At 51.9% G+C, this 24183-nt stretch overlaps 1 protein-coding gene across 16 annotated transcripts in view; it reads left to right on the forward strand.

The window, feature by feature from the left end:
• The window catches only part of MICAL2 (microtubule associated monooxygenase, calponin and LIM domain containing 2), a 222468-nt gene that overhangs the window by 103158 nt on the left and 95127 nt on the right, over positions 1-24183 (forward strand). For 8 of the 16 annotated variants that reach the window (XR_011541620.1, XM_070626376.1, XM_070626375.1 and 5 more), the window contains 13 exons: positions 147-404; positions 1519-1634; positions 2444-2570; positions 3211-3301; positions 4470-4617; positions 5730-5929; positions 6318-6424; positions 13643-13711; positions 16622-16771; positions 18245-18364; positions 19600-19818; positions 20067-20168; positions 21417-21545. Coding sequence is in view for 13 of the 16 variants with exons in the window: in XM_070626376.1 (XP_070482477.1) it covers positions 147-404; positions 1519-1634; positions 2444-2570; positions 3211-3301; positions 4470-4617; positions 5730-5929; positions 6318-6424; positions 13643-13711; positions 16622-16771; positions 18245-18364; positions 19600-19818; positions 20067-20168; positions 21417-21545 (1836 nt within the window). In the remaining 3 variants the exon portion in view is untranslated. The remainder of the gene's footprint in view (positions 1-146; positions 405-1518; positions 1635-2443; positions 2571-3210; positions 3302-4469; positions 4618-5729; positions 5930-6317; positions 6425-13642; positions 13712-16621; positions 16772-18244; positions 18365-19599; positions 19819-20066; positions 20169-21416; positions 21546-24183) is intronic. The other 8 variants (XR_011541621.1, XR_011541622.1, XM_070626370.1 and 5 more) reach the window with 2 other exon arrangements.

A 24183-nucleotide genomic window follows, 5' to 3' on the forward strand; every position in this document is an offset into this window, starting at 1 on the left:
CTATTCCCTTGGCCCCGATTTTCTATGTCTGTTTTGATTAGCTTCACTGTACAAACTCACTCCAAGTCCTTTTGCAAAGAAGTGGGTATGAGTCCCTGCTCTTCCGAGGGGCCGGGTGCTGCACTGTGCTCCTGGTCTCCCCACAGGACTACATTGACACAGAGATGCTGCTGCGTGCCGAGAACGTAAACCAGGACAACCTGCTCTCCTACGCTCGCGAAGCTGCAGACTTCGCCACCAATTACCAGCTGCCATCTTTAGACTTCGCCATGAACCATTACGGGCAGCCCGACGTGGCCATGTTCGACTTCACCTCCATGTACGCCTCAGAGAATGCGGCCCTGGTGCGCGAGCGTCAGTCACACCAGCTGCTCGTGGCCCTGGTGGGCGACAGCTTGCTTGAGGTACTGTCTGCATTTGGAGCCCCTCATCCCTGCTGGAGGACAGATGCCTGCATTTATGTTCCAGCTTGCAGCATCTGCTGTCATGCAGCCGGGGGAAGGACAGGCTCTCAGCCAGTTGGCAAGGCTCTGCGGAGCCCATCCTGGCTTCGGAGGCTGCCCTTTCACTAATTCTGAGGAGCCGCTTCCGCCTGTGTATAGATGGGAGAGCTTTCTCTTCCGCCTCTCGGTTTTTCTGGGCTGACCTCTTTGTGGAAGTACACGATCAGGCGGCCCTGGCCTAAACCTCACAGGCCGTCCTTCTCAGAATGTGTAGACCCCGGCTGGGCCAAGACTTCTTCCTCACGTGGGTGGCTCTCTGTAGCCTTTCAATATGGAGATGGGATAGGATGCAAGAGAGGTGTCTGTGCCCCAAAGTCCCGTTACCACCCATGGCCTCCCTGCTCAAAATTCTTCCTGGAAAAATCTACAAATACAAGGATCCTTAGATTAAGTGAATGCTTTCGGAGGGTAAATTTTTATCTTTAATGTAAGCACTAAGCAAAATATGTTTATGTATCTATCCCAAGCAAGAGTCAAATTCCCAATGATGCTTTGGGTGTGCATGGGACAGGTGAGTCAGAACTGTGGACTCTGACCTGGGCTCCTTAGCCAAGTACTTCTGTCCCAGTCCCCCTCTCAGCGCTATCCCTCCCAGGTTCTCTGCTATACCCCGGCCAGATGGGCTTGCTTCCATCAGGCTCCGCCCTTCTCCAGCCACCCAGCCTTTGCCCACGCTATTCCTGAACGGCTAGAGATCAGAGTCCTATCCGTTCTTTAAAATCAGCATAAAAGCCACTCTTTTATGAAGCATTCCCGATTTCCATCTCCCTCCCCCAAGGTGGCCTCTGCCTTTTTGGAGCCCCCAGAGCATTTTGCTGGCCCTGTGTCCTAGCACGCTTTGTGTATCACTTGGTGCTACGGCTCTGTGTTTGTGGTGAATCGCAGTGGGCTGCCCGTCGCCTCGCCGTGCCCTCAGTGCCGTGCAGGGCCTGGTGATCAGCAGTGCTGGATAGAGTGGGAGAACAGCCTGGGAGTCCTTAGAGTCAACTGGAATTTTGCATGTTTTCTTTCGCAGCCGTTTTGGCCCATGGGCACAGGCTGTGCCCGGGGCTTCCTGGCAGCCTTTGACACAGCGTGGATGGTGAAGAGCTGGGACCAGGGCACTCCTCCCCTGGAGCTGCTGGCTGAAAGGTGAGGGTCCACAGCAGGGCTCTCAGCTGGGGGCAGGGCCGGGTGAAAAGCTCGGGCGGGAGAGGGAGCAAGTCTGGCCATCGGGCGGCTCCTGGATGAATGAGGAGAGAGGCTTCCCCCATGTGGCCTGATTCGATCATCGGGGTCCCCGAGGAAACTTTCTCCATCATGATCTACTTCCTTCAGTGACTTTCTCTGGGGGCCAGGACCTTAGGCTCTGGATGCCAAAGAGAAAAATCTTCATCTCGGGGGGCCCTGAAGTTGAGGTTCCTGGAACCGCTCAGGAATCAGAAGAGGTTTATGTGGGGAGGTGTTCATGGTAGCACTGAGTGTCCACCCTGCTCGAGGCTGGGTTCTCTGACCTACCACACTTCTTCCACTGCTGGGATCCTGGGCTTCCTCCCAGACCCCTGCTGCTGGCCACGTGGCTGTGACAGCTGGCGGACTGAGAGAAGTCAGGGCTGGCGGGTGGGGACGGGCCTCTGCTGGTCTTGGGTGTGGAAGCCTGTGGTCACGGGGGACCGGCCACAGGAGGCTGCGTGGCTGACTGGTGGCTATAGCAAAACCTCAGGTTGCCATGCTGCCAACTCTGCGTCCCTGCCCTCTGCCTGGGGAGGAGCGTCATCGCCTCCTCTGGCCCCTTTGACCCTCCCCTGTGTTGCAGCTCTCAAGAACCACAAGGGCCAGGCCAGGCATTGCAGGGAGGGGTTGTACAAACACATGAAAGAAGTCCTGAGGGTGGATGGGAGGGCTGGGGCTGCCTGAGGCTCTGAGAGCAATCGCTGACCCCGGGCTCTGCCTCCCTCCAGGGAAAGTCTTTACCGCCTGTTACCTCAGACGACCCCAGAGAACATCAACAAGAACTTTGAGCAGTACACGCTGGACCCGGGGACGCGGTATCCAAACCTCAACTCGAACTGTGTCAGGCCCCATCAGGTAAGTGCTTTCTGGGGCCCCGTCTGGGTCACCCTGTACTGGGGAGTGGGAAGAGGGTTCTCTAAAATCCTGGCACATCCTGGGACTGAGGCCACCAGTGCCTCTCGGCCCAAAGGTGGGACCCATTCCTCCCTCGAGGAGAACCACCGGAGTAAAGCAGAGTCGGCATCTCTCTGGCCTACAAGAGAGAAATAGAACACGTGGAATAAGTGTGTGTCCATGTAGGACATATGTTTGTTTGGCACCATGCATGTGCGTTGCTAAGCCTACCTCTCTCAAATAATCTTTTTGGCCAAATATCCAGTCGTTTCCATCCATGGTCCTAGAGTCCATTTTTTCTCCCATTGACTCAGAGCCACATAACCTCTGAACTCTTCAGTCAATAGCACAAAGAAGGTGTGAAGGTTTAAAATAGTCATTTACATATATTCACACTTGAACTCCCCCAAGTTGGGGTGGATAATTGAGATCTGCAGCTCCATGTCTCAGGTCACCTGGGTTCCTGTGTTGAAGGTCATGACCTCAGTGATAGAAGGAAAGGGTGGCCGATGTTGGGTAGGGGGTGGGTGGACTTCAGAGGCCCCTGAGACCAGGCTTTGGGGGGAACTGGTGGGCAGCTGTGCGGTCTCTCTTCTTGCAGGTGAAGCATTTGTACATCACTAAGGAGCTGCACCAATACCCTCTCGAGAGGCTGGGCTCGCTGAGGAGATCCGTCAACCTCTCCAGGCGGGGTGAGTGGCCCTCCTGGGACCCTGGCCAGGCCGCCCGCCGGGAGGGGCTTTGTGGAGAGGGTCCTGCCCCATGGCCGTGGGGGCACTGGCCCTGAAACCAGCCTGGCTCTGTGTGACCCTGGCCAGTGCCTCTCCTCTGAACTTCGGGTTCCTCCCCTGTAACACCAGGACAAGGACACCACCTCCCAGAGAACCCTTGTGAAGGAGTTAGGAGGTGTTGAGCGCTCAGCATGTGAAAGTGGCATTTGATATGGGATTACTCCCCTGGGCTTGCCTTTCTTTTCCTGTTGTTTCCAGTTTGGGGGTCTTATCTCCCCAGCTAGATAACAAGCTCCGTGTGCTTCCCTCTTCCTGATCTTCTGGGGCCTGGCGCAGTGCTGGCACAAGGCTGGCGCTCAGTGGCAGAGGAGGGGATGATGAAATGAATAACTCCCTGAGCATCCATCCGGCCGTGCTCGGGTCTCTGTCCTGCTTAGGGACCTTTCTGGCTTCTGTCGCCTGCCCCATCCTTGTGCACTCTCCACCACTGGGCAAACTCAGCCTTCCCAGCCCCTCCTCGCTTCCCTCCCTGTACCACAAGCCCCACTGCTGCCGCCCCTTAACAAACCGTTTCACACAAAAATGGCAGGTTTTTCTGGATTCTTTGCCACGCACTAGTCCTTTCTGTATTCCTGGGATTCCTTCTTCTGTCTGATGCGTTCCTACATGCTCTTCAAGAAGCAGCTCAAATGGTCTCCTTTATGACTCTTTCTTTGACCATTTCCCCAGTCCCTGGCCAACTCGGGGCAAACCCACACACATTCTCCCACTTCTCTGCCACAGCAGTACCATGTTATCGTCACCCGTTCCGTGTCTCCCTTCCCCACTAGATGGGATGTTGGCAGAGTCCGCATTGTCCTCACCTCTGTGTTCCTAGCCTCTAACTGAGGCCTGGCAATGGGAGTCTTAGAGGCTCCTTGCTGCAGGAGAGCGTGCTTCCTGTCTCAGCATGCTGCCCTCCCGCCATGGTTTTGACAGGGCCGGCTCAGCGGGCAGCACCCGTGCCCATGGTGTCTTGCCTTGGTGCTGTTCCTCCTGGTCCCCAGCCATGGCAGCAGTTGGAGGGGATCCCCAGGAGAGTTGCTGAGATTTTCCCAGAGTGCTTCACCACCGTCTCCCCTAACTGCAGAGTCAGACATCCGGCCCAGCAAGCTCTTAACCTGGTGCCAGCAGCAGACCGAGGGCTACCAGCATGTCAACGTCACTGACCTGACCACATCCTGGAGGAGTGGCCTGGCCCTGTGTGCCATCATCCACCGCTTCCGGCCTGAGCTGATGTAAGTCTGGGGACCACACTGGACCTGCCAAGCCCCTCACGGCCCAAGGGGAACCTGGAGACAAGGGAAATCAGGGCTGTAAATGCAGAATCTTCAGAACTTGGTTCAGTATTTCTCTTTGCATGTTTTGGATTTGAGGTCTTTCTTAAGTTTGTTCTTTTCCCATTACGCTAATTGCTCTGACAGCAACACTTTTGATCCACGTTCCTGATGTGTGAGGAGCAAGAGTGGCTCCTGCTCCGTGATTGCACCTGTCCCCCATGCCACCTCTGTCACCACACTTGGGAATTTGGAGCATTCACACCTTGGAGCTCTGCTCAAGAGAGGAATCATGGACAGGACTTAGTTCTGGGCACCAGTGTGAGGGTTCTACAGCCTTAAGAATTAGATTTGAGACCCAGATCCCATAGCTGTGTACCATTGGGCGAACTGCTTATCTTCTCTGAATTTATTTCTTCATCTATAGATTGAGAATAATGGCAGGGCCATTAGGAAGATCAGATTATGATTGTGGAAATGCTTTGTGATGTTGAAAGCACAATACATCTATCAATGTCATGTTTAAATCGTCGCAGTGAGCCGATTCATCCAGAAGGCTGAAGGAAACCTCCCAAAGGCTTGTGGAGTGGTACCCTTAGGACGTGAGGCTGCCTTGAGAAGGGGATGGGCTCACGTGTTACTTGATATTATACATAACTTGATGCTTCTTTTATAAGCAGCCCAGATTACTTTTGTAATTAAAAGGGGAAAAAACATAAGGGAAATACTTTTAAAGTGGCTTATACATTTTCCAAAGAGTTTTAAATCATTTTCTGATTGTTTGGGCCCAGGCAGCAATCATATTATCATGACCCCGATCTGATCTGGTCCCTCCCTGAGTGAGAAGGACAGGGTTAGTGTCTCCCCTGGCCGAGCCTCTCTGGGGATCTGGGGCGAGGGCGGGAAGGGGTGCTTGGGGGGCAGGGGCTGAGGTCGCTGCTTCTTTGCCCCCCACCCCCCAACCCTGCTGACACCTGGCGCGTGTCACCTGCAGGGATCCTCATTGGCTGAGTTTGCTCAGCTCGTCACACCTCTCTCCTCTCCCTGAACTTCGTCTTATTTTGATTCCCCAGCAACTTTGACTCTTTGAACGAAGATGACGCCGTGGAGAACAACCAGCTGGCGTTTGACGTGGCTGAGCGTGAGTTTGGCATCCCCCCGGTGACCACGGGCAAAGAGATGGCGTCAGCCCAGGAGCCTGATAAGCTCAGCATGGTCATGTACCTCTCCAAGTTCTACGAGCTCTTCCGGGGCACCCCGCTGAGGCCTGTGGGTAAGGACCTGCTTTTAGACCAGGCTTTCCTCAGCTCTTGAGCTCTTTCTGCCCTGTGCTTGCCTCTGGCTGCTCTTCACACTGATGTCGTCAGTTCTGGGGCTGACCCATGCCTTCCCTTTGACTCTGAGGCCAAGCAGGGTAGACTGCACACCCAGACCCGTGTGTGTGAGTGAGTCTGTGTGGCAAGGGCCACATGGGGCTGAGGGTCTGTCCCTGTCACTGGGAGGTCACTGACGGAGCTGCATGCGCCCCCTACCCAGCCATTTATGTCTTCAGTTGAGGGTGAGGGAATTACTTTGGAGGGGCCTTGTAGCAATGACACGTCCTGAGCCCTGGGGTAGCCGTGGCAGGATCCGAATCTCAGTCAGACTTTTATTCCCAACAGAGTCTTGGGGCAAAAACTATGGAGAAAATGCTGACCTCAGCTTGGCCAAATCCTCCCTTTCTCATAACTATCTCAACCTCACGTTTCCAAGGAAGAGGACTCCACGAGTAAGTGTCAGCCCGGTTTTTGTTTTATTTCTCTTTGCGCGTGGATGGGGTAAGGGGAAGGGACAGTGTCATGCTCTCAGTCGGTCTGTGCTGATGAAGTGCACAGACCAAGCGCTCGTGGAGGATGGGAGTAAAACTCGGCTCCGTAACCGAGTGTTTGTGGCAGTTCCCCTGGCACCGTGCAGCCAGCTTCAATGACTCAAAAGGGCGTCTAGGAAGGGCACGGTGGAGAACTGAGCAGACATGCTGGTGAGGATCTTTAGAAGTAAATCAGACTAGCTCTGCCTCCTAATGGGGAGGGTAGGGGGGCACTGCCCACTTTGTTAAGCAGTGTAGACCAGGAAAACGATGGCTACTTAGTGGCCAAGTTGTATGGTGATGCTACATTTACACAATCTGTTCCCTTAATTTTTTTATTCATTCGTTCATTCAACAAATGTTTTTTGGGACCTCTGTGTGCCAACTTCAGGCCTGAATTTTTTTGTTGTTTTTGATGAGGGGTGCAAATATACAGAGATGAATGATATATAGTCCTTGTCTTTGAGGAGTTCAGAGCCTAATAAAGAGGTTCCCAAACTTTCCCAATTTAAGGCATCCTTAGTGTCTCAGTAATTTTTTTCACAATGTCCCTGGATCAAAAGAAATACCTAAAAGTTCTGTTTGTTAATTAAGTCCAAATAACTTGGTTTGGGTATTTCACAGGGTCACAGATGTCACTGTGTTTCCCTGGAACATTGAAAATACCCTGTGGCTCCTCTGTGAGTTCACTGTGGTGCCATGGGGTGCCTTGGTACATAGTTTGGGAACCATGGGCCTAATAAGGAATTATAATATTATTTCACTGCTGACATCTCTCGGGGAGTTATAATACGTTATCTTGCTCAATGTGCTCATTTTACAAATAAAACATGGAGGCTCAGAGATGTTAGGTTGCAAGGACTCGCACAGAGCTTGCCTTCCCTCCCCAATGCAGAAAGCCCTCCCCTCCCTCGGCTGGGGGCGCCCCTGCACGTGTCTCAGTCTCTCAAGGGTGCTGATAGCCCCTTAACGCCTGGTCCAGTGGTGCCTTGTCTTACCAGGCCCTCTGCCCAGGGCAAGGCTGGAGCCATGCGGCCTCCTTTCTTTCCCGTGGCCGCGTGCACAGTGGTCACTTTTTCCATGAGGCCTGCATCCCCTGGAATGTTGTAGCAGTTGTGCTAACTCCAGGAGGGGGATGCTTCAGGCTCTCCCACTCCCTGTCTCTGGGAAGGCATGGGCACGCGAGGCTGGGGCTGAGGGCGGAAGGTGTGCAGGTTGCAGGGTTCTCAGCAGAGCAGCTAAAGGTCGAGCTGCACCCAGCCCCTGTGTCCCCCTTTGCTCCCCGAGCTGCCCCATTCAGAGGCTCTGTGTGAGGCCAGTGGTGCCCACCGTATCTCCCACTGAGCAAAAGCTTCTGGAGACCCGTTGTTGGCTTGTTTTGTGCCAGCCCAGCCATTTTTCCTCGGAAGCTCAAGGACCCCTCCTTTGGGCTGCCCCATCCTGAGCAAGCCAGGGCAGCCTTTCTGGAAGTGCCCTTAGCCAAACATTTACTGTCTTTCCCTCCTCACCCAGTTTCTGCCACCACTTACCCCACAGCTGGGAGCTGAGAGGAATGTGGAAACCTTTCACTCACCACACCTCTGTTTACAGAGTGACCGAATTGAAAGAGCCCGGCCAGCTCTGGCTCGGGAGGTAGGAATGGTCAAAAGTCGACAGTCAGCAAGCCAGCCAGGCCCTCTGCGGGCCGCTGGGTCCTCGCTCCACTTCCTGCTGGCTCTGATAGGAAAGGCAGTGGGAGGGGGTGGGCTCTGCCTGGCCCAGCCCTGGCTGATTTCGACCCATGTTCAGTCTCCTCTAGGATGTGCCCCTTGTCTGCCCATCTTGAGAGGGGTGAACACCCACAGATCTGAACCCTCCCACAGCCCCATTTAATGTCTAAAATTTGCCCTGCTCTTTGCATAGGTAGAGAGATTTGCTCATTGGAGGAAGTGCCTGGCGTGGTCATTAGCTGTCTTTCTTTTTCTCCTCAAGCCCATCAAATGCTTTCTCTGGGTGGGTTGGCAGGTTGGTGAGGCCACTGGGTCACATTCTGCCTTGACGTCACTGAACTACCCCAGCATACTGTCCACCGCTCAATGCCAGTACAGTGATCGGGACCACACACAAAGTACCCTCCCCGCCATGTGATCATTTGCCGTCTTGTCGTATCTGAATCATATTTCAGTTTGGGAAACCAATTTGCAGTGCTGTTTGGTCTTAACATTTCTCACAAGCAAAGGGTACAGAATCCACGCTAGTTTGCCCCGATGGACAGAGAGGGTGTCCGCACAGGAGATTCTGAACACCGCACACACACACAGACGCTCCACCGCACGCCACAGTTACAGTCAGAAGACATCAGTGCAGTTAGACACACAACCCTCAGTGCCTTAGCTCACATGTCCCTGTGGACTAGAGATGCGGACTAGACCGTGCTCGCGTGAGTCTGCACCGCAGCACACACACAGTATCTGTACATGTTGGTGCATCTGTGTTCGACCTTGCCCCCTTCCCCCTCCCTGCCTGCCTCTCCCCACCCCCTCACTAACTTCAGAGGAGCATCTTGATATGGAACTTGAACAGCCCACATTTATTCACAATGAGGCATCTTAATCTGAAGAGGGTTCATTGTTTCTCTGCTGAGCCAGCCTTAAAAATCTCTCTCCCTCCCGGTTTTCACCACTCGTGTTAAATTCTTCTCCCATCCCTAATCCTGAGAAGTCCAAATCCCAGCAAGACTGATCAACTTCAGACAAGATAAAAGACTTCCCCCACCCGCCCCGAAGGACCTTGTTTACTTTTACAGAGAGTAACTCTCCCATCCGTCCCCCAACAGGGTTGTCCCTCTGCTGAGGGGGACCCTATTGGGGTTGACTGATTGGCTCTGAAGACTGGATGGCCCACGCCAGAGACAAAGAGAAGCCCTTGCTCTGCTTCTGTAGATCTGGCTCTGTTGCTGGTCAGCATCTAAAAGCCTCATGGCATCGGACAATTCCTGGGGACTCCAGAGCTCTTGTCACCATGCACCGCAGGTGACATCTGAACATACGTACATGGTCTCTGTCCTCCTGCGTGCTCCTAGACCTACCACAGGCGGGTAATGCCTGCACTATGGCCCCTCAGTCCTTACACACATTACATTTCATGCATACTCAGGGGGCCTCATCTTTGTTTTCCCCGTTCTGAGCCCACTCCTTGGAGGACAACACAACATAGAAGTTGTCACTTGTCCATGAAAAGCCCATGCCAGAAGCCAGGTCAGTGGCCCCAGGATATTTACCCAGGTCCTCCCCCAGCGCTGGTCCCTGGTCGAGTGGAGTTCACCTCGCATGACTCGCGTCAGTGCCTGGTCTGAGTAGCCCAGTTCCCCCTCCCTGCTCTCCTCTCCTTGACCCTCCTGCAGAAACACTTTGCAGAGAGCCAGGGGCCTTATGTAAGAAAGTGCTTCCTCCGTTCATGCATTCATTCAACACATGTTTATAGAGCGCCTGTTTCACGCTGAGTTCTCTCCTCGGTGCTGGGGGTAGAGAAGTGAACCAGACAAGCGAGGACCTGCCTGAGGAGCTGGCCTTTAGTGGGACTTTCCAAGTTCCTCTCACTCCCCTTCCTCAACTGCTTTCACAGGGGAACCACCCAGCCAGCAGCCCAAGCTCCCACTAGGTTTCCAGTACTTCTCCATCAGAGATCTGAAGGAGGTTCAGGGGAGTCAAGAGCACCAGGTCCTGATGCTGCTCAGCAAGTGCAGGGCCCTGCGCAGCCCCTCCGGCCCCTGGGGTTTGTAGGCAGCTCTCTCTCCTGTCCTCCGTACAATCGCAGCCTGGGACTCTGAGCTGTTTACAGAATGAGGATGCACCTTGAAGCCAGGCAGACAAATACATATTTAGGTCTGCTGGGAATTCGGTACATGTTCGAACCTCTCAGAAAGTTCCTTTGCTTGTCTGCAAAATGATTGTAATGACACAAACGTTGCATTGAGTTCCTTGCTGCGAAGACAGCAGGAACAGAATCGTGCTGCCGTCGAGTACCTTCTCGGATACATGGAAGGGGCTCCGCAAATAATTTCTGTCCTGCAGGAGTACGGATTAGATGAAGATGCTCATTTTCTGAAAGATGAGTGGGACTAGTTGGATTGAGCACTTGGCTCTGTCCTGCTCCATGGACGAGACACCATGTTTGTTCACGGCACACAGAGCAGTTTCATCTTTGTCTCATTTCTCTTCCTGTTACCTTCTGAAGAAGGCAAGGGATATGTTCTCATCCTAGTGTTAGGGATGGGGAACCTTCGATGTAGGGAGATTAACTTGTGATGTCATATAGGTGGTAAATGTCAAAGTCAGAATGAGAATTCAGATTTCCTAATTACATTAACTAGCATTAACCTAAGTAACAGTCTCTAACACTTACGTTGCACTTAATATTATAGGAAGTGTTTTACATACATCATTTCATTAATCCTTACAACAACTTAGGAGCTAGATAGTGTAACATCTTAGAGGTGAGGAAGGTCAGAGAAGTTAGCTGATTTTCTTAGGTTATACAGCCGAGAAGTAATTAGTGCCGGAACTCAAACCTGACTCATTGCTCTGCCATTGAAAAGAGGAGATCTGTCTTGCTAGTGTCACTGGCCATCCTTCTACATGTCATGGCTGCCTCCCTGCTCCACCAGACCATTGCCTGCAACGGCCAATCTCTCTTCCTGTGACCCACATCTAAATCTCTCCGGGGTTCAGCTGCACTAGGCTAAGTAAATCTAAAGCTTGTGTGCTTTGGGCTAAAATCACATTGTCAGGCATATGGGAACATGTTTATCTGGTGCTGATCAAATAAATGACCAGATTGGCAGATGTATGTTATTGATTTTTTTTTTAAGTGGAGACTTCAATTAGTTTAGTAAATGCCTTGTGGTCTGTACAGTCTTTCAAATCTTTGGGAAATCATGATAAGACAGTTTTCTTAGGGTGAAAGGGCAGGAAACATTAATAGGAAAAGAGAGTGAGTTGTTTGTTTATTCTCCTGCTCTCTCTGAATAAGCACAGTTAAGTGTTTTCTTCCTTCTTGTACCCAATTCTTTGTGAAGCAAATAGAGTCCAAGGAGATGGGGGTCCTGAGGCAGCTTTGGCTCCCAAATAGAGATATACTGATACCGAAACATTGGGTAAATCCCTAGGTTTGCATTTCCTCCACCCTTTTGTTTTAGCCGAGCTCTTGGTTTTGAGTCAGGACTTCGTGATAAATCCGCAAGGAAGAGTGGAGGCTGTTTGGGTATGTATGTTGCTAACCTTTCCATCTAGACTGCATTTATTGTCCCGAGGTTGAGCTGAATTAGAGGAGCTGAGGTTGCCCCACCCGCTTCTTTCTTCCCCCTGAAGGAGTTGGGGTCTTCTTAGCCGCTGCTCCCGGGCACACTTCCACCAGGAGTGCTTTCTGTGCGCCTGTAGCTAATATACTGGGTTTGGATCCATACAGGCTCTGTTGGAACCGTCGCTCCCCGGGCTGTTGAATGCGAGAGTAAGATGTGTTGCTCTTTGACGGAAAAGCCAAATCCTCATTTAAGGTGGAAACAAAAAAACAACAGAAAGCCTAAGAGTCTGCACGAAGTGTTCTTGTTGGGTTGGACATCCTGTACTCACAGGCTCCAGTCTCCGGGCCAGCGGCGTTGTCAGGCAGCCTGCGCCTCTAAGACCCAACATTGTTGAAAATAAGGTCATCTGTTTCTCTTGGTGTTTGCCCAAGCCTTTGGGTTGAAATCATTTCCATTCACAAAATAATGATTTATTAGAAGCTGAGGGAAATGTTGAAGGTGAGGCAGGGCCCTTTGATCTGTTTTGTGCTGCCCAAGCAAGGGAAGGGTCAAATTTTTGAACAGATATCAATAATTAAACTGTGGTTGATCTTGTCTTAAAACACAAAAAGGGTGCAAATAAATATGGGGCGGGGCCGGGGCGATGGGGAGTGGAAGAGCAAGGAAGCTGGTGCGTTTCCCTGGGAGCAAGGGGCTACACAGCGACTGTGTGCTGGCTTGTTTCAGAGCAACCAGGAGCTGACATGATCCTCCTACGACTGGGCAAGGGGAGGGGGCTGGATCGGCTACCTGGGCTTTACGCCTGCCTTTGAGGGGAGAGGGTGGACAGTAACCCTTCCTACTGCAGCCAGAGTGGAAGAAGGGCCGGGATTTAATGTGGGCCTGCTGTGGAAGGAGGCTCCCAGAAGGAGGGATACCTGGTTGGTGGGAATGGCTCCGTGGCCCTCAGGGCGCTGGCCTTTTGGAGGAGCCCCAGCTGGAGACTGGTGGCAAAGAGGTCTAACCCCAATGTCAAGGATAGACGTGGTGCAGAGGAGGCACTAAATCCAGCCCCCCACAGCTTCAGCTCCACCTGCGTGGCCCCTCTCATTCCCTTGACAAGCCTGAGAGTGGGTGTGGCCCTGGCGGGGTTTGCGCAACGGGCTTGGGTAGAGCGGGGTTCCCGGCATTTAAATATTAAGATTCGGGCAGCAGAAATTAGACTGTGAGGGGCAATCAGTAGAATAGCCATGTGATTTATGGTCTAAACCAGGATACTTTTGAGAGTGCAAGGGGGCACTATAAATAATTATGCTGGGCAACAAAGCAATAAATCAAAACTGTCCTGGGAAAACTGGGCTGTATGGTCACTGTGGTTTTCAGACCATGGCTGATGCTCCTTTGAAGTTAATAAAATGTCACTCACTGGTGGCCGAGTCCCGAGAACTCCTGCCTGGGAGGTGAGTAGTGCCACCTCCTTGTAGGACATGGTCTCTGTATGGCAGCACACAGAGGGCATCAGCAGGCCTGGCTGTGACCGCTCTGAGCCCAAGGTCACCTTGACAATGGGGACAATCCCGCCCTGCCCATCCACAGGGATTCTTTGTGCTTTGGGATGTTTCAGGCTGATCTTTTGGGATGTGATTCCCACCCCTTCTGATGGAAGCCCTGGCTCCCTGGGTGGAGGGGGGCTCCCTCCACTGTGCCTGCACACACTGAACATGGTAGCATTTGTCACGGTGTAGGGTAAGTGTGTCCATCTGTCTCCTGGGCTGGCAACTGTCAGTGCTGGCTCCAGGCCAGCCCTATGGCCTCAGGGCTGTTAGTGGAACCGCAGCCTGGACGGCCCTGAGCTCAGCATGCTTTCTTGGTCATTGCAGGTGGACCGCCAAACCGAAGAGAACGACATGAACAAACGGAGGCGGAAAGGCCTCAACAACCTGGACGAGGTTTGTACACACAGTGTCAGTTTAAACAAAGGCCCTTTGCCTGATGGCCAGTGGCCACAGGTCCACTGGACTGGGACGGAAGCTCTGGCCTTCTTCCTTTCCTCTTACGAACCACTGGGTTCCAAGCTTGGCTTGATGGAAACACATGAGGTTCTGGTCCTCCCTCCACTTACTAGTTATGTAACCTTGGGAAAAATTCTCCCAGGGTGTGGCTCATGTCTGTTAAATACGGATGATGCATTTGAAATGTAGGAAACTTTGTAGGATCTTTAAGCTTAAATAAGATTTTAAGATTAAATGAGAGGACGTAAATAACATGCCGAGCATGATATCTGGCACTTCGGTTGATCAATCTACAATCACTATTAAGAGTAAGTAGTACAGAGGCACTAGCAGTCCCACTTTTCTCCCAGTCCATGTTAGTTTTTACCTTTTGTGTTTCCTGCACTTTGAGTCTTCAAGGGACCTGTCCCCGTGCCCACAAGTGCCACCTTCTGGTGAGGCAAGAAAATTACAGGCTACTTTGTCAAAACCCAGCACGAATCTCTCTCCTGCTCCTGAAAAACTGATCCACAGAAAAAGAGAGTATGCATTCCTGCTTGCCCAGGCAGCTCTGTAAAGAGACCTGAGATACACACTTCACTTGAAAAAGCCATCCTAAACCCAGAAAAGCAAGCATCGAAATTGCTGGTGAACTGTAGGATGCCAGCTTTAGCTAGCCTCCTGGCTGATCTCAAAATGATGACAGAGAGGCACGTGGGATAATTTGTATGCTGTGTTCATACTTGATTTATAGGACTTAGGAAAGACTTCTTTTGTCTTATATGGATGAAGAGCTGTTGCTCTTGGCTCTGGTGTGAGCAAGAAGCCAGCAAATAGGGAGAGAATTGTGAGGAGGCAGCCGAGGCTAGTTGACAGGGCTGGAGAGACTTCCCATTCCCCAGCCGTGGGGCGCTAGATCTCACCTTAAGTGCCCGTGACTTGCTCCTGCCTCCTCCCGAGAAGCTGTCCTTGGGTACATTTTGTCTCGGGAGGAAGGAAGCCTTTCACCTGCGGCTCATTTGAGGCGGTGTTTGTGCTGTTTCTGTTGATGACAGCACAGGAGTTAGAGTGTGGGACGAAATCCGGTTGCACCTGCCCCTTCTGAGATGGCTTTGGACTGTTCTCTGGGCCAGCTGTTTTGCTTAAAGTCAGATTTAAGCAATAATTTTTTCTAAATTCTTGTGACTCAAAGTGTGGGCCAAAACTAGCCGCATTAGCATCACTTGGCAGCCAGTTAGAAATGCAGAGTCTGGGGCCCACCCAGACATACTGAATCCGAATCTGCTTTTGAAGGAAGGAGACCCTGGTGATTCTTGTGCATGTTGATGTCTGGGGAGTGCTGGTCTGCATGACCCGCTATGCTGGCCGACTTTGGCCTTGTGCAAACAGTGACCACCCCAGCAAGCTCTGTATTGGTGAGCAGAGTTACATTTCCACTTTGAAGTGGCCAGCGACTCTTTGGTTTGTGTTTGTCCAACACTTCAGAGTGGCTCTGCACACACGGTTTCCCATGGGCTGCTACTCTTAAGGAATCTTAAAAAAAAAATTGACTAAGGCTTGCCTCTTCCCACGAATTCCTTCTAAGTGAACACATCTTTGTTGTCTTGAGAATGTCTGTTCCCGCAAGGGAGATTCATTGTCTCCTTGGGAAAGCAGACTGCCCACTTGACATGAGAGAGCCATGTATACTTCTGGGCTTACAGGAGCAGATCCTATGGTAAGGGGGAACAGACATTCAGTGAACGCTGGTAACTTCCCAAGTTTTGTTTTTAGCAAAAGAAATCTTTCCATGTTATGAAACGGCATAACCAAGTGACCATGGCCAGCATCTCACCAGTCAGAGGTCATGTCGATACCAGGTACCCTGAAATAGAGCCATGAGAAGGGCACTTCACCTCTGCATCCTTCTCCAAGATCCATAACCCAGTCTAGTCATGAGAACACATCAGACCAGCCCAGATTGAGGGCCTTGGTACAGAATAGCTGACCAGTCCCCTTCAAAACTGTCAAGGTCGTGAACGACACAGGAAGAAAGAGAAACTATTACAGGTGGGAGGGGACCGAGGGGACTTGATGACTGAAGGCAATCTGGGACTCTGGATTGTATCCTGGAACTCACACTGGACACCAGTGGAGAAAGTGCTGTCGTCCAAATCGAACCTATAGCTGTAGTTGATAGTGTGGTGCCAGTGTTCATTTATTGATTTTGATAACAGAACCCTGATTGTTCCACATGTTAACAGGTGCAGCTGGGTGATGAGTATGCAGGAACTCTATGCTATCTTTCTAACTTTTCTGTAAATCTAAAATTACTTCAAAATTAAAAGTTTTTTTAAAAGAGATAGCAGCCACCAAGCCGGACTGGCTAAAGTTGGGAGTGGGTTGCAGAGGAGACGGGAGAAAAGCCCAGAGCCTGTGCCCCTCCTGACTGACAGCCCCTCTTCTACTCCCCTACCCTTCACTTCTTGGCAGCCACGTAATATATTTTGAAAACCATTTTGCTCATTCTTCGTTATTCTATTTGATTTTTGCAGCAACCATGTGAAGTAGGTTATGCTCCCTTTATACAGATGAGGAAAATTTGGAGAAGTCTAGTAAACTGCCAGGGTCATTGGGCTGGAAAGTGAAAGAACCAAGACTCAAGCCCTAACTGGCTGGCTCCCAAGCCTGGGTGTCTTCTTTGGGAAGACATGTCCCTCCTGTGAGCATTGTCTCCACTGGGCATCGCCTGCTGCTTCTGCCTCACTTCCTTAGAGCTTGGAGGGCGTCCTTCTTCAGGAACCTCATCCCGCGTCCTGAGCCCCCAGGCCCCCTCCCTGCTATCTGGGGTCCGGGATGCATAACCAATGCCCTGACTTGGCCTTGCAGCCGTCTGCCTTTCCCAGCCGGAGCCTGGGCTCCAATCAAGAGGGCGGCAGCAGCAAAGAAGGTGGAAATGAGAACAAGGTGAAGTCCTTGGCGACTCAGCTGCTGGCCAAGTTTGAGGAGAACTCTCGGAACCCCTCGCTCCTGAAGCCGGTGAGTCCCGTCAGATGATCACTGGACCTGCCTTTCTGGTGACCAGAGCTGAGAAGCCCGCAGAAATGTTCAGGCTAGTGGTGGATTTCACATATGCCAGCCACGCCTGGCTCAAGCGAGGCTCGAGCTTCTAGATCAGGAGTCAGCAGACTTTTCTAAAAGGGGCCAGATGGCAAATATTTTAGGCTTGGGTGCCATACGCTCTCTCTTGCAACTACTCAGCTCTGCCGAGATAGCGTGGAAGCAGCCATAGATGATACCTAAACAAATGCACGGGGCTGTGTTCCCATAAAACTTTATTTACAAATACAGGCGGCAGGCCAGATATGGCCCAACAACCATAGTTTGTTGATGCCTGTTCTGCAGCGGAGAAGAAATCCTTTCCCTAATTTGGTTTTGCTTTGCAACCATGACTTGGTTTGCAGCCATCTGTGAGATGGTGCAGCTTGAGGGACCTCTAGAGGTGCTGGCTGCCGGGAGAGTGCTAAGCCCATGGTGAGAAGACCCATCCAAACCAGCGGAAACTGAGCCACGGGTCTTAGCGCCATGTGGGCCTATAGCAACAGGGACCAACCTCCCTAATGTTCTCATGGTGCCCCTTCCTAGGTCCCTCGAGTCAGGCTGGCAGGGCTGTTGTGTTTGACCAGGGTCAGTGTGAGGCTGAAAGACACAGAGTGCTGCGGGTCAGGCTGCAGACTGAGCCGACTTCTCCCAGGTCTGGCTCTGGGTCTGAGCTGCATGGATCCATCTGCGCCCCGGAATTCCTTTGGGATGCTGCTGTTATGTCACAAAAGCTTGGGACAAGGGGTGCGTTTTTTCTCTGGAGAACACCTGTCACGTGACAGAATTTGGCTCCTATCCAGAGGAGGACAGACTCAGTTTATTAGGTTTAGAGGCCATCATAGACATCTTCCTGGTCTGGATGTGGGCCATGCTCCTCCTGGACAAACTGACCTTCCCCGAGAGGCCCAGTGATTTTATTATCAGGGGGCCATTTTCCTGAGATTTATAATTCTCTGAATTTTCTTCTCGATTGTCCCTTCTGGAGGCTTGGTCCCTGACAGTCTGCAGGTGTTGCAGAGGACTCTTCTCCATCAGAAGGACTGTGGCATCTCCCTAAACTAGTAGGCAGGAAGCTTTCCCGTATCTAGGAGGACTCTGGGGCTGGCCATCCTGGCCTGGCATGGGCTCTGGCAGTGGCCGCCCAGTACCCCAGGTCTGAGCCAAAAGCATGGCCTCGCTGGGATTCACACGTTGTCCCAGAGCGGGGGACTCCAGGACTTGCTGTTCACAGGGACAGAGAGCCAGGGTTCAAGTTTCCCAGCTGGGCTGGGCTTGCAGGAGCTCAGCCCAGTGCTCTCTCCACGCTAGCACACTCTGCCTGCCTCTCCTCCCTCCACTGTCCCAGTCTGACTCACCTTTTCCTTCATGTTTCCTGCTGCTGCTTTTTCGGACTCACCTTCCTCCTCCCAGCAACACCGAGGCTCAGGGATAGGTAAGGTCCTGCACTCTTCCTCTGACCCGCCTGTTAACTGTCGCCGCCCCACGCCGGAGGAGCCCACACCCAGCCCATCGCCTCCTCTGAAAAGGCAGGTAGGGCTCCTTCCAGTGGATGCTGTCTTGGTGAAACCAGAGGGATGGGGTCAGTGGCTGTCTCCGCACCCCAAGTAGAGTTGATTGTAGATTCTCTGGGGACCCAGACACAAGCTTGAGGTCACCACCCTGATAGGTAAGAATAACCGAGTATTCAGCATCTTGAAATACATGCCAGTCAGGGCTGTTGACTCACCAACTACCATGCTCTTGGTAAAAGCAGACCACACCACACGGGTGTTTTGTGTGATGCCCCTGGGACACTTAGCTTTATTTGCAGACCACTTCAATAGGCTGATTATTAAATCAATGAAAGCGTGGCAGTGATGGTGGAATGGGTTCAAGTGGCTGATTGGCTGCGTGCCACTGAAGGGGTAAGGCTGGGATGTGGTGAGGGCCTCCCCCTGGTACCCGAGTGGACAAGGCCTGCCCAGTGGGCAGGGAGGCAGCTGGCAGCCATGGACTATGGCTTTTTCCAGCTGGCATCTCTGGGTTTGGAATTTGAGCACAATCACTCTAACTGACCACAGCACAGCATTAGGAATTTTGTGTTGCTTCCGGTGGTGGAGGTGGAACGAGGTCAGTGTGGATACAATACAGGGATTTTATGTCTGTGTGTGTAAGAATTAGCTGGGAGAGCAATTTTTTTTCAGTAAAAAATAGGGATTTAACAAAAGTACCAATAAGTCGTGTGTCGCTTAGTGACAAGGATGTGTTCTGAGAAATGCGTCATTAGGCGATTTCATCATTGTGCAAACATCATAGAGTGTACTTATGCAAACCTAGATGCTTTAGCCTACTACAGACCTAGGCTGTATGGGACTAATCCTGGACCACCATCGTGTATGCAGTCCGTCGTTGACCGAAACGTTGTTATGTGGCACATGATTGTATCTGGTGCCCACTCCCAGACCAATTAAATGAGAATCTCCAGGGGTTGGGCCCAGTCTTAGGGTGTTTTCTAAGGTGATTTCAGTGTGCAGCTAGAATTGATAACCAGGGCTGTACAGGTTTTGACATGCTGGGTCTGGGTTGAGGCCCAAGACTGTGTGTTAAGAGGCTGTCAGCTGCTTCTGATGCAGGTGCTGGAAAGGTAACACTTGAGGTTAGTTTGGAATCTGACTCGAGGTGGCACCTGGTGCCCCTTTTGTCCTGTCCTCGTGGGGATCCCTCACACTGGGGCTCTATGAGAGGGCCACAGTTGGGAAGGAAGCTTGATTTTTCTTCTCCCCCAGTTCCCCCCGGTGGTTGTGACGGGGCATGTGCTCCGAGAGCTAAAGCAAGTGTCTGCTGGTGGCGAGGGCCTAAGCAGGCCCTGGAGAGCCAGAGCCAAGTCTGACCTGCAGCTGGGGGGACTGGAACCGCCTATCGCCCTGCCTCCCACCTGCCAGGGAGCACAAGCCCTGTCCGGGGTGCTGCGGCGGCTACAGCAGGTGGAGGACAAGATTCTCCAGGTGAAAGCCTTGCTCTTTGCCCTGCCTCTGCCCGTGTCTGGGTGCCTTCCTCTCCCCTGCCTCCTTCCTGCCCAGGGGGGTTCCTGCTATGGCTCTTCACCCCTGTCTCGGTCCTGCCTTGCGTGGTGAATGAGACTAGCCGACCCCACTGCCTCCCTGCCTCTCTCAATCTCTCTCTCTCTCTCTCGGAGGTGACCATCACAGTCTGTCACTGTCTCTTTTTCTCTCCTTCCTCGCCTGGACTGCAGAAGAGGGCTCAGAACTTGGCCAACAGGGAATTTCACAAAAAGAACATTAAGGAGAAGGCGGCGCATCTCGCCTCCATGTTTGGACACGGGGATTTCCCACAGGTAAACACTGGGCGCTTGGAGCCCCGGGGCCCAGGTGTTGAACATCCAGTGAGGTGATGGGGAGTCGGTCTCTGGAGCTTCATTTCCTCCTTCCTCCTCGTTTTATAGAATGAGGCGCTGTTCACTTTTCAAGCCACTAGAGAATTCGAACTGGTTTCTAAAAAAGACCAAAATGAGATCATTCAAAATGAGTAAATAAATCACAGTGCGGGGAAAAACAAGGCAGAAAAGTAGGCTCAGATCGAAGGAAAATGTTACTGAACAGAACACATGCTGTTAGATCCCAGACAGCTTCTGAGTCGGCTCTGAGCCACCTAAGGGTCAATGAAAAGAGGGAAAGCTGATCAGTTGCAAGAATCGCACCACAGTGCCTTTAAAGTGAGAGCAAACTAGTTGCTCCTGACGTTTTCGGGCACAATGGAGCAGTCTCCCTGTGGCCCTGATCAGGGAGACGCTGAACACGGACGTCAACCGCCTGCTGTAACCTGCGCTCTGCTTTCCCAAAGGCAGCATGGAGCCAAGAATGGCTTTGCCTTAAAATAGGAAGCACGGCCCCCTCCAAGCCAAGTTCTTATTTAGAAACTTGCTGATGAGAAGAGCGTGTGCTCGCGAGGAGGTGAAAGGGTTGATAGTGCGTTCCCGTGGTGTGGGGGGGTGTGTGTGTGTGTAAGGTTCTCCCTGCCTTGCGGCAGCTTGGTCTCTAGAACCTCCCTCCTCTGCTGCTTTCACTCCATCTCCTCCAGACCTGTGTCCTCTGCTACTGGGCAGAGTCATCGACATGGGAAGGATGCTTTGCATTTAGTTCATTTTTAGGGCTCCGCATGGCTGCCGGAAGACGGGCACAGTTGTCTGCAGCTGCAGAGGCCCTGCTGGGGCCGTCTGCCCAAAGTAGCCCAAGATTCTCCTTTCCTAAGCTTGCAGCTGCTCCTTGCCACTGAGCTCGGGAGCGAGGGCTTCAGGAGTCAGCGCTGGTGTCTGCAGCACCCTTCGGCAGCACCAGGATGGATCTGCTCCGGCTATTTTGGAGTGACAAGGGAGCTGGGATAGGTGTAGCAGAATGCAGTGTAGTCAGGAGCTGGACAGTCCTGCTGGGCTCCAAAGATAGAGGCTTCTGTTTTGTCCTGAGCCTCAGGCCTGGATGTCTTCTCCTCTCCTTGAATGCGTAGGCAAGGGGCTGCGTCATCGAGGCGAGCATCTCTGAGAGTTTCCCCGGGGATAATCGTAGTCTCCTCTTTCTGTTCTGTGCAGAATAAACTCCTCTCTAAAGGCCTGTCTCGTCCTCCTCCTCCTCCATCTCCTCCCTCCTGCCTTCCGTCTCCTGATCCAGCTGCTACTTCCTCTCCATCGACTGTTGACTCTGTTTCTCCTGCCAGAAAGGTAGTTGTCCTGAGCAATTAGCTGCCCCCACTCCCTGCATGTTCTGAGAGGTTCTCGGCTCTGCTTGACCTGCACAGACAAATATCTGAAGCTTGGCTTGGCTGGGATGAGAATCCATAAGGTACTTTACAACAGTCCTGGATTTGCTTTTGTTTCTGTGTTGGAGCAAGCAACATAGTGGAACAGGCAGTGTGCAAAAACTTGTGTGACACTGCTCTCTCGTCCAGCAAGCGTTCATTGGGCACCCACCTTATGCCAACCATGGTGCCAGATGCTGAGAAGACAAACGGGGGAGGTACAGTTCCCTTATGACAGTTTAGATGGAAATAGCACATTCGCATAGAAATAAGGAACATTTTTACTATATGAAATTGCCGATATTTGGCTGTTTTTAACCTAACAAAATGGCAGTTTCACATGGTGAACCTGATGCAATACTATCCATTGGTTCTAGGAGAGGTGTACAGGGCAAGGTAAAGGGGAGAAGCCTGGAAGAATTCACAGAGTGGGTGATAGGGGAGCCGAGTGTTGAAGGTTTCCTGGGAGGATTTGCTAGAGAGAAGTCAGGGGCAGGGGCTAGCATGTGCAAAGACAGGCAGACAACTTGCATGAATGGAAAGACAGGATTCCAGTGCAACTTGATTTGGGGATAAAAGTATTTATGAGAGGGTGGAGAATGAGGGTGAATGTCAGCCCACTCTTTCCATGTTAGGAAATTTCTATCCTCTTAGAAAGAGCTGCTGAAGGATGCACTCTGTGTTCTAGAAGGATGACTCAGTTAGCTGTGCAGAGTTTGGCTCAGAACGGGAGAGGGAGTAGGGAGCCAACTTTGGTTAAGTAGATAGTGAAGTGCATGATGAGCAATTATTAAAGTTGGGTTCTAGGGCACTTTTGGTGTTTTCCACTTGTCTTCCTGTTTACCTAATGTGCTGAGACAATGCCAGGCTGGGGTGGGAGGGGGCAGTCTCCTGGGGAGCTTGGCCTCTGGAATGGATGAGCCTAAAAATGGATGCGAGACCTACTTCTTTAGCTAGTACTCAGAGGAGTAGGTTCAGAGCCTCCTCCCCACAGACTGCTCCTCTGAATGCATTCAGCCTGTCTAGCTCCCACCAGGACTCTGCTCGGCATGCAGCACTGAATGTCCTCATTAGGGTTACTGCTCACGTGCTTCCATGCTGTTAGGTTCATGCACAAACCAGCAACCTGCTGTTGCATTAATGGAAAATTAGGAGCTGCCTCTTGGTGTATAGCTGGGAGTCCCAGCCCTACTGACCCCCACTGCTGTGGGAGAAGGGTGCAGTAGGGTCTCCCAGAAAGGAGCAAGGACTCTTATCAGCTCCACCCCCTCCAAGGTCCTCAACCTGGGTATTGATCCTCCTTGGAAGGTGGCAGGAGAAGACTCAGAGAAACACAAACACTCCCAATGTTTGACTCCACTGCAAATAGCCATGGCTGAGATAGATGGCCAGCATCTTGTTCCAGGTCAGCCATTGGTCAACTGTTTGACCTTAAGTCTCCTGACCTATTTGGACCCCATTTTCTCATCAACAGGGCCCTTGGCGGCTTCTCCACTGGGCTCTTTAAACCAACGTCACTCAGTAAGCCAATGAGTGAGCCTTCATTCGTTCAACAAATATTTGTTGAAGGTCAGCTTGGCGTCAGACCTGTCAGGCTTTTGGGAGAGGCATCAATGATCAGGAGTCACGTTCCTGCCCTGATGAGGCTTACAACCTAGTAGAGGGAAATAAACAATCAACAATAATATGATATATAAGTAAGTTATATCATATATCAGAAGACAATACTCCCTATGGAAAAATCAGAATGAGTAGCAGGGACCAGGTGTGCTGGGGAAGGGTAGCAATTTTCAATGGGGTGGCAGGGCGGTTCCTCCTGGGAAAGAGCATTGAGCAGGAGCAGAGTCACAGATGGGGAAACAAAGGTACAGAGAGGAGACTAGTGCCCAGGCTCCTGTCTGCAGCCCAGTTTCTCTCCTCTGGACCGTGGGGGCCAAGCACGAATGGAGTTCTCAGAGGGGCCAGCCCAGAGGCTGTGCCCATGGAGAGCCCCACACTCAGGTACAAGGAGGGCTGCAAATGGGCAGGCTTTGAGATGGCCAGTCCCACGTCCTCGAGCCCTCACCTCTACAGCTTTGTTCCTTGTTTCTCCCAGGTTGTGGCAGAATAATCACCCCTCTTTTTTCTTATCCCGTCTTCTGAGCCAGCCTTGACCATCAGCTGACGGTGTAATGGGGCTATGTTAAAAGCCTCTGGTTTAAGAATTACAGGCTGATGTGCCTTTCACAGTTGGCTGGGAAGGATTGGGGAGAGGGCAGGTCATTTACCCTCTCTGTGCTTTGGTTTCTCCATTTGTGGAAAGGACCCAAGTTGGACTCGACACCCACAGAGCCCTGCAGATCTCACTCTGAAGCCATTGTAGGCACTTAGGGGTGGAGTGAACGGTGAATTTCCAGTTTCAAACAGTCTTAGAAAGGATATTGTCAGCTGCATTGCCCCCCAGCCCCCCAACTTTCCTCCCTCTCCTGGGCCCCACCCCACCATTGATTCAACACTGGGCTTTGCACATGCAGAATCTGGCAGAGTGACGGCCTCCTCTGAGGTGAGAATTGGCTGCCCCT

The sequence above is a fragment of the Equus przewalskii genome, chromosome 6 (genome assembly GCF_037783145.1).
Source record: "Equus przewalskii isolate Varuska chromosome 6, EquPr2, whole genome shotgun sequence".
Lineage (NCBI taxonomy): Eukaryota > Metazoa > Chordata > Mammalia > Perissodactyla > Equidae > Equus > Equus przewalskii.